This window comes from Anolis sagrei, chromosome 2 (assembly GCF_037176765.1).
Source record: "Anolis sagrei isolate rAnoSag1 chromosome 2, rAnoSag1.mat, whole genome shotgun sequence".
Taxonomy (NCBI): Eukaryota; Metazoa; Chordata; class Lepidosauria; order Squamata; family Dactyloidae; genus Anolis; species Anolis sagrei.
Window position 1 is genome coordinate 174009527 of NC_090022.1, and position 9962 is coordinate 174019488.

At 45.4% G+C, this 9962-nt stretch overlaps 1 protein-coding gene across 2 annotated transcripts; it reads left to right on the top strand.

The window, feature by feature from the left end:
* The first annotated feature begins 366 nt into the window (after positions 1-366).
* On the top strand, positions 367-9664 carry SLC10A3 (solute carrier family 10 member 3). Of its 2 annotated transcripts, none has more exons than XM_060763261.2 (2): positions 367-508; positions 7795-9664. In XM_060763261.2, exon 2 carries the CDS (start codon positions 7952-7954, stop codon positions 9263-9265), a length of 1314 nt encoding a protein of 437 aa, XP_060619244.2. In that variant the 5' UTR covers positions 367-508; positions 7795-7951; the 3' UTR covers positions 9266-9664. The 2 variants fall into 2 exon arrangements, with proteins under 2 accessions (XP_060619244.2, XP_060619245.2); XM_060763262.2 differs by having other exon boundaries at positions 7805-9664.
* The last annotated feature ends 298 nt before the right edge of the window (positions 9665-9962 follow it).

Sequence of the window (9962 nt, forward strand, 5' to 3'; positions counted from 1 at the left end):
CCTCTAGAACATGGCCATATAGGCCGAAAAACCCCACAAGAAGAAATACTGTTTACCCACAAGCATAAAAAAATTACTTATATTAGAAACCAACACTTTCTCGTTACTTTATTTTCCAGAGCACCAGACTGGGCCACAGCAACGCGTGGCAGGGTATGGCTAGTTAATAAATATATAAAGTCTTAAAACTACGATTCCCAGCGTGCTTTGCTTCCGTGGGGTGCCTTCTTCCTGGTTTCACATTCTAAAGTGGGCGTGGTTTTGATTGGACGCGTCACCCCCCCCAAGTGGGCGGAGCCAGCCAAACGCTGGAGGAAAGGAAGGGTGTCTCCGTCCTGATTTCACATTCGAAAGTGGGCGTGGTTTTAATTGTGACGCGTCGCGCTTAAGTGGGCGGAGCCAAGCGCTGGAAGAAAAGGAAGGAGGCGAATGCGTCGCAATCGAGCGGTTGTGTTTGGGGCGGCGGCAGAGGAGATCAAGGAGAGATCCAGCTCTGGGGTTCACGCAGGTGAGGCTCTCGGCTTCCTTCCAGTGATATGGAGAGGGGCAAAGCTGTGGGGCAGCTGGGAGAGGGGAAATAATCTGATTTTGGAGCCTCTCAGGAAACTGTTGCTTCCTTTGGGTCACAATTCTGAAGGGATTTCCCCCCTAATCTTTGGAGGCATGACTCAGTGGGGTGAGGAATATGCCCCCTCTTTGTGTTTTGCCATTGAGAGGACAATTGGAGTGTATGCCAAAGGAAGAATGTTTTGGGGGGATAGGATAGAGGGAGGAGGTCCAAACCGATTTTCCTTTCGCAAATTAAGAAACCAAAAGGAGAAGAGGAACTTCTGTGGCCAGCAGCTTCTTTCCCAACAGGTTGGTGGTTTTGAGAGAGAAGTGACTCAGCTGAACTGGGAAGAAAGGAAGGAGAATGTGTGGAGAGGAGGGTGACTAAAATGATCAGAGGTCTGGAGAACAAGCCCTATGAGGAGCGGCTTAAGGAGCTGGGGATGTTTAGCCTGAAGAAGAGAAGGCTGAGAGGAGACATGATGAGGGCTATGTATAAATACGTGAGAAGAAGTCATAAGGAGGAGGGAGCAAGCTTGTTTTCTGGACTAGGACGCGGAGCAATGGCTTCAAACTACAAGAAAGAAGGGATAGAAATAATGTAAATAAGAAAGGAGATTTCATCTAAACATGAGGAAGAACTTCCTGACTGTGAGAGTCGTTCAGCAGTGGAACTCTCTGCCCCGGAGTGTGGTGGAGGCTCCTTCTTTGGAAGCTTTGAAACAGAGGCTGGGTGGCCATCTGTTAGGGTGCTTTGAATGCAATTTTCCTGCTTCTTGGCAGGGGGTTGGACTGGACGGCCCATGAGGTCTTGTCACGTTGCCAGGGCTCCGCCTTATTTAGGTAGAGATTAATCAGTAAATAAGAAAGGAGATTTCATCTGAATATGAGGAAGAACTTCCTGACTGTGAGAGCCGTTCAGCAGTGGAACTCTCTGCCCCGGAGTGTGGTGGAGGCTCCTTCTTTGGAAGCTTTTAAACAGAGGCTGGATGGCCATCTGTCAGTAAATAAGAAAGGAGATTCCATCTGAACATGAGGAAGAACTTCCTGACTGTGAGAGCCGTTCAGCAGTGGAACTCTCTGCCTCGCAGTGTGGTGGAGGCTCCTTCTTTGGAAGCTTTTACACAGAGGCTGGATGGCCATCTGTCAGGGGTGATTTGAATGCAATATTCCTGCTTCTTGGCAGGGGGTTGGACTGGATGGCCCATAAAGTCTTGTCACGTTGCCAGGGCTCTGCCTTATTTAGGTAGAGATTAATCAGTAAATAAGAAAGGAGATTTCATCTGAATATGAGGAAGAACTTCCTGACTGTGAGAATAGTTCAGCAGTGGAACTCTCTGCCCCAGAGTGTGGTAGATGCTCCTTCTTTGGAAGCTTTAAACAGAGGCTGGATGGCCATCTATCAGGGGTGCTTTGAATGCAATATTCCTGCTTCTTGGCAGGGGGTTGGACTGGACAACCCATGAGGTCTTGTCACATTGCCAGGGCTCTGCCTTATTTAGGTAGAGATGAATCAAACTCCCAGTTTGTTAAAACTGGGAGTTTGATTAATCTCTACCTAAATAAACAGTTTAATTGTTGTTAAAACAGTTTAATTAAAACAACACTTACTTGCTGGCTGTTTTTATAGTCCAAAATATAAAATACAAAGATAGCACGCAGCTACAGAATAAACAAAAACTGATAGCAAAAATAACTTCGTAGTCAAAAGGGTCCAGTCCAGTGGTCAAATGCCGAGAGTTTAATAAACAAAGTCCAGGGATCAAGAGTCTATACCAGGGGTCCTCAAACATTTTAAACAGAAGGCCAGGTCACAGTCTCTCAAACTGTTGGAGGGCCGAATGAATTCCTATGCACACTCCACACATCTTATTTGTAGTGCAAAAAACACATTGAAACAATACAATAATTAAAATGGAGACCAATTTAAACAAATATAAACTTATTAGTATTTCAATGGGAAGTGTGGGCCTGCTTTTAACTTATGAGATAGGATTGTTGTTGTGTGCTTTCAAGTTGTTTCAGACCTAGGTTGATCCTGAGCAAGGGCCGTGTAAATGACCTTGGAGGGCCGTAACCGGTTCCCGGGCCTTGGTTTGAGGACCACTGGTCTATACCGTCGTCAAAAGCCAGTCCAAAGGTTCAAGGATTACAGGATACAGGTCATGATATCAAAAATCCAACAGACCTGGGGAAAAAACCATCAGCATCCATCACCAAAATACAACAGATACTTTTATCCCAAAGATCAGTCTCAAGGTTAGCTCCTTAAATCCAGTAACACCCACTTGCAACCCATCTCCTACACACTCCTAAATGCTTTGACCCATGAACTCCCACTTACAGATTACCAAACCCTCTCGAACTAATTCTCACATTAACCCTTCCATCACCAACCAACATCAACTGCAGAACATATGACAGGTCTCCTAACTCTATGATTCTATGTCAACGACTTAAATCAAGAAATAGTTTTCTAAGATCTACAGAGACACTAGCTGGAACACCTCAGCAAGCGAGAGTCCAAAAGTGGCAGGCTCAAACCCAGAACCTCAATCAATGGCTGATACCAAATGAGAGCCTCCCCGTAGGATTCTAAGAAGAAGGGAAAGGGGAGAAGTTATTCCCTCCTTTAAGGTGTCAAATCCTGCTCTGCTTCTTTGCCCCTTTTGTTACCTTCCACACAGCTGTATAAAATCCACATTGAACTGGATTATATGGCACTGTGGATTCAGATAATCCGTTTCAAAGCAGATATTGTGGATTATTCTGCCTTGATATTCTGGGTTATATGGGTATATGGAAGGGCCAGCTGGAAGGAGGCCCAGCTCAAGGCTCAATCCTGCCTCTCTGGGCCCTTCCAAACAGCCATATAACCCAGAATATCAAGGCAGAATAATCAACAATATTTGCTTTGAACTGGGTTATGTGAGTCCACACTGCCTTATATCCCAGTTCAAAGCAGATAATGTGGGAATTTATTCAGATGTATTTTCCTTTCCTCTTTGAGATTGCTTCAGGAATCATCCTTCATAGAGAAGAATATATTTAGAGGGTGAGAAAAACATCAACACTTTCTGCCTGCTAATGGATACACAATGATTGCACTGTTGCATTTTTACCACATACGCACAAAAGATGAATAGTTGAAAAGTGCATTGGAGGGGGAAGAATAATGAATAAGTAAGTGAGGTTTTGTTAGGGACAGGTTCAAAAGAACACGGGCCTTAAGGCTATTGGGTGGGATTTGAGGATAAGTTTATGCTATTTTGCTTTGTTTACTTTATTTTGCCACTGTATGTACTTTATTGTGTTGTGATTTTTGTTGTTGTATTTTGCACTATATTGTACTATACAATTATATTGTAATATTATTAGTAATCTTTGGGCTTGGCCTCCTTCGGGGAGATGGTGGCGGAGTATAAATAAAGATTATTATTATTATTATTATTATTATTATTAGTTTAACATTTCTTAAAATCCTGAAAAAAAAGGTTGTGGTTAGTGGTTGCTTTTAAACTGCAGGGACATCTGCTGGTATTTTTGGAGGATAATACATACATCTATCTATCTATCTACATGAGAAGTAACGATTCTTACTGCAGTAGGCAAAATAGATATAGGATAGAAAATTTTCTTGCTGATGTGTTGTCAAAGGCTTTCATGGACGGAATCACTGGGTTGCTATGAGTTTTCCGGGCTGTATGGCCATGTTCCAAAAGTATTCTGGAATTGCTTCTGGAACATGACCATACAGCCTGGAAAACTCACAGCAACTCAACTTTATTGCCATTGTACATTGCACAATGAAATTCAGTGTTTTCCCCAGCACAAAACACAAAACAACACACTCTCCACACCTTTACCACTGATGCACAACCCTCAATGTCACATTAGGAGGAGGGAGCAAGCTTGTTTTCTGCTTCCTTGGAGACTAGGACGCGGAACAATGGCTTCAAACTACAAGAGAGGAGATTCCATCTGAACATGAGGAAGAACTTCCTGACTGTGAGAGCCGTTCAGCAGTGGAACTCTCTGCCCCGGAGTGTGGTGGAGGCTCCTTCTTTGGAAGCTTTTAAGCAGAGGCTGGATGGCCATTTGTCAGGGGTGATTTGAATGCAATATTCCTGCTTCTTGGCAGGGGGTTGGACTGGATGGCCCATGAGGTCTCTTCCAACTCTATGATTCTATGATTCTATGATTCTATGATTAATGCAAAACCATGGAGTTCAACATAGCCTCAGCTCTAGAATAAAAGCTGTCTCTGTCTGTTTGTCCTTGCCTTTGTCACCCTGTACCATCTGCCAGATGGCAATAATTTTTTTTAAATAATATGTTTATCTTCTTCTGTTATTATCTTATTATTTATTTATTTGCGACATTCATATGCTGCCCATCTCACCCCGAAGGGGACTCAGAGCGGCTTACAAGATATATATATAGATAGATATATAGATACACACACACACACACACACACAATACATTATACCATTAGCACAGTACAATATCAGCACTATATCACTATATTGTACTATACAATTATATTGTCATATTATTAGTAATATTACATGTATTTTTTTTGTCATGTCAGGAGCGACTTGAGAAACAGCAAGTTGCTTCTGGTATGAGAGAATTGGCCGTCTGCAAGGACACTGCCCAAGGGACGCCCAGATGATTTGATGTTTTTATCATCCTTGTGGGAGGCTTCTCTCATGTCCCCGTATGAGGAGCTGGAGCTGATAGAGGGAGCTCATCCGCCTCTCCCCGGATTCGAACCTGTGATCTGCCAGTCTTCAGTCCTGCCAGCACAGGGTTTAACCCAGTGCGCCACCGGGGGGCTCCATTACACACACACACACACACACACACACACATATATAATACCACTTTTCTCAGCCCTTGGGCGACTCAAAGGGGTTAACAATAGCGAAATTCAATGCTCAACATCATAAAAACAGTTAAAAAACAATTAAAACAATTACATAATAAACAATTAAACATAACTATAACATCTCATTAGTGTCTCATAGGTAAAATCAAGATCCAGTCTCATCATCTGTTGTTCCATATATTATCATATTATTATTAAACTGTATTTTTGTTGTTGTTCATTCGTTCAGTCGTTTCCAACTCTTTGTGACCTCATGGACCAGCCCACACCAGAGCTCCTTGTCGGCCGTCACCACCCCCAGCTCCTTCAAGGTCAGTCCAGTCACTTCAAGGATGCCATCCATCCACCTTGCCCTTGGTCGGCCCCTCTCCCTTTTTCCTTCCATTTTCTGCAGCATCGTTGTCTTCTCTAAGCTTTCCTTTATTCACATGATGTGGCCAAAATATTATATGTATATACAATATATTATATTATATATTAGCATAGCACAGGAGATAAGGTGGGACTGTCCCCCGGCCTCCCCTGTCTTCATTCTGGTGGTTGGTGCTGGGAGTAGGGGTCTCCAACTGATGACATATGCAGGAGATATATACATTATCCTATGTAGGAGAAAGTAGGACCTTCCAGATGCTGCTGTAGCTCCCAGCATCTCGAGTCAGTGCAGTCAGGATAATGGGAGTTGTAGTCCCAACAGGGTCTGGGTGGCCTCAGAGTTGCTCACAGTACAGACACATGAGTGGGAGTATGCCTCCTTGTATTAGGAAAGGCATCTTTTCAAGGGGACATAAGGGTTGCACAGTCCATGGTCAAGAGCTGGCAGATATCATGTTCTGCTATGATTTCAAAATATCTGTTTTGTTGACCTTTCTAACCACTGGGATGCCTCATGACCAAGGGAGATCAGGTTACTCTCGACCATCTGCAAAGCTAAAGCTCTTACTCACTTTTGTATGCCACTCTTTCACTCACACACACAATTTGGCTGGTCCAGGAAACAACCTAGATTGTATGTTTTGACTGGCCCGAGTTGGATGTGCATGCAGAACATAATGCTGCACAGATTGCGACAGTTGCCATACTTTGGAGAGCCTTTTGTCTCTTTCACAGCCCTCATTGGTTCATCCAAGCTTAGTTGGGGCTGAAAAACACAGCACCTTCTATATATTCTTGGACTCAAACTCCCAGTAGTCTTAGTTAGCCTGGGCAACATTGAGGCATGATGGGAGTAGTAGTTCCTCAAAATATAGTGAAGCAAATGGGGTGTTGTGTGGTTTCTGGGCTGTATTTATTTATTTAAAACATTTATATTCCGCCCTTCTCACTCTGAAGGGCACTCAGGACGGAGCACAGCATATACACGCCAAACATTCAATGCCAGGACACAAATTCACATACAATATATAAACATTAAAAAACATTTATCAAAATATTAAAATACACCATTTAAAACCATCCTAGTGATCCACATCAAATCTAATTGGCCTGGTCATCTTTCCTGTTGCCGTTTTATTGCCCTGTCCCGAAAGCTTGGTCCCAAGTTTTTATCATTCTTCTAAAGTACAGGAGGGAGGGGGCCATCCTGATCTCGCCAGGAAGGAGTTCTGTAGCCGGGGAGCAATCACCGAGAAGGCCCTGTCTCTCGTCCCCACCAATCGTGCCTATGACAATGGCGGGATGGAAAGCAGGGCCTCCCCAGAGGATCTTAATATCCGCGATGGTTCACAGGGTTCATATGGCTGTGTTTTAGTAACATTTTCTTCTGACGTTTCACCTGCATCTGTGGCTGGCATCTTCAGAGGATCATAGTGGACCAAAGATTCCCTATTGTACTCAGTGAGCCTGTACCTCAGCTATGTTCTTTATCTCAGCTATATTGTTTTGATGTTGTTTACAATTGTGATTGTTTTTATATTTTATATCTGGTGTTTATAATCTGTTGTATTTTATTTGTAATTTTTGGGCTTGTAATCCTGACGTTTCGCCTGCATCTATGGCAAGCATGCTCAAAGGTTGTGAGGTGTCCTCCCGCTATCTGAGGATGCTTGCCATAGATGCAGGCAAAATGTCAGGAGAGAATGCTTCTAGAACATGGCCATATAGCCCGAAAAACCTACAACAACCCAGTGATCCAGCCATGAAAGCCTTCAACAATACCTTTTTGCCTTGTTTTTTACTCATGTTCTATTTTGAAATAGTCATATGACTGCTCAAGTAAATTATTATTATTATTATTATTATTATTATTATTATTACAACAACCCAGTGATTCTAGCCATGAAAGCCTTCGACAATACAAAGACAGGTTATTTCATATCTAAATACATTCATGCACTCTCTCTTCCTCTTTCTCAGTACTGATTAGGTACAATGCTACTGCAAGATCACTGTGGCCTCAGGAAGAGCTGCCAATGGATCTCAACCTGAAAAGGACATAACCCATGACCAGAGGATCCATGTCCCATGCATGCTGAGGAAGAAAAGGGAGCTCTGTCTGGAATGAGTCCTCGGCATGGCTTGGCCAACCCTTTGCACCATGTCTGGGCCAGGCCTCCTCTTTTTCCAGCTCTTTTATCTATTGGTGGTTGGCTGGGCCCAGGGAGAGGCTCCTGACAGCCCTTACCTTATCATCGGCGATGGGACCATTTCGGAATTCAGCTTCCCTGAGCACAGCCAGGGCGTCTTGCTGGTGTCCTCCCGCTATCAGGGACCCGAAACTTTGCTGATGGCCGAGTCCCTGGAGCCAACCGTGGTGGCTGTTGAGAACGTCAGTGCGTCCTGGGGCGGAGGCTTTCTGGTTGGATTTCAGTCTGGCCTGGTTGGCCTGGCACCGCTGCAGCTACGCTTGATGGATCAGAGCCACCGCCTCATCGAAGAACGTGCAGATTTCCGGATCCGGGTCCACGCTAGCAATCCGGAACTGGTGGTCCGGTCAGGACTGGGCCATTTCTCAGAAAACCCCATTCTCTATGCCCTCCTGCCCCTGATCTTCCTCAACAAATGTGCGTTTGGCTGCAAAGTGGAGGTAGAGGCCTTGCAAACCCTTGTGCGGCAGCCTCACCCGGTCATACTGGGTATATTGGGCCAGTTCGTGGTCATGCCCGTGTATGGCTACCTCATGTCTGTGGCCTTCTCGTTGCCGAAGCCCCTGGCCTTGGGGCTGGTTATTTCCTGCTCCTCGCCTGGCGGGGGAGGAGGCTACCTGTATAGTCTCCTTCTGGGCGGAGATGTCACGCTGGCCATCTCCATGACTCTCCTTTCCACCGTGGCGGCCACAGGGCTCATGCCGCTCTCTTCGACCTTCTACGGTTGGTTGCTTGGTGCGCACGAGACCCTCCATGTGCCCTTCCTGAAGATCTTTATCACCCTCCTCTTCATCGCGGTCCCCATCTCCTCCGGGATGCTGGTCAAATGTAAGCTGCCCCGCCTCTCCCGCCTGCTGCTGCTCCTGATTAAGCCTTTCAGCTTCACGCTCATCATAGGGGGGCTCTTTATGGCTTACCACATGGGAGCTTTCATCCTGACCAACGTGCAGCCCCCCATTGTGTTGGCAGGGGTCACCGTGCCTATCTTCGGCCTGCTGCTGGGCTACTTCCTGGCTTGGTGTTTGAGGTTGCCTGGGCCTCAGCGCCGGACGGTCAGCATCGAAGTGGGGGTGCAAAACAGCCTGCTGGCTCTGGCTGTGCTCCAGCTCTCCTTCCAACGGGCCCAGGCCGACTTTGCCTCGCAAGCTCCTTTCATTGTGGCCCTGAGCAGCACCTCGGAGATGTTGCTGCTGGTTTTGGGGAACTTGGCCTATAGTAAGCTCTGCTCGAGTGGCTCCTGAGGACTCCTGGACAAGCAGACGTAGATACCAAAGAGATCCAGCTTCAGGTGTGGCTGCGCGGAGGGACAGACACCAAAGGCCTTAGGAGCCTCACTCTCCAGGAGGCTGTGTAGGCCCAAGACCTTGGCTCTCATCCTCTGATGGGACAGCAGCAATACCAAAGGGGCCGTTCAGGGTGACACGCGCTCTGAAGTCTATTGTGTCTTGGGAATCCACATTGCCTGGCCTTCCTATTTTTTAAAAAATAACATGCTTGTTTTTATACGCAGCAAGAGGTGCCTCTGAAGTGTAGGAGGTGGAGCTGAACAAACTGGGAGGTAGAGGATGGGGTTCAGCCATTTCTTGTTTCATGTTTACTTGGGAATACAGGGTGTGAATAAAGAGAAAGAGGCAGTAATATGTCCCGTATGCTTGTTTCTTTCTTTTAATTTTGTGCCAGGAGGGGCAGAAATGGAGTGAGATTCAAATAGGGAAGCAGGTTATAATGGGTAATCTATATATATAAATCTGTAAGGGGCATCCAACGGGATAGCAAAACTCAAAAAACCCCCAACGAAATTTAACCAAAATTCCCATGCACATACCTCAACCCACAAGATACAAACATATCGAATCAAAATAAAAAACAACACACTCACAAAACGACAAAACAACTGAGCATACGCAATGGCGCAAAGTCCCCGGCATGCGCACATGG

Excerpts from the sequence above, each read along its gene's own strand:
- SLC10A3 (XM_060763261.2), top strand. The coding sequence starts at position 7,952 with ATGGCTTGGCCAACCCTTTGCACCATGTCTGGGCCAGGCCTCCTCTTT.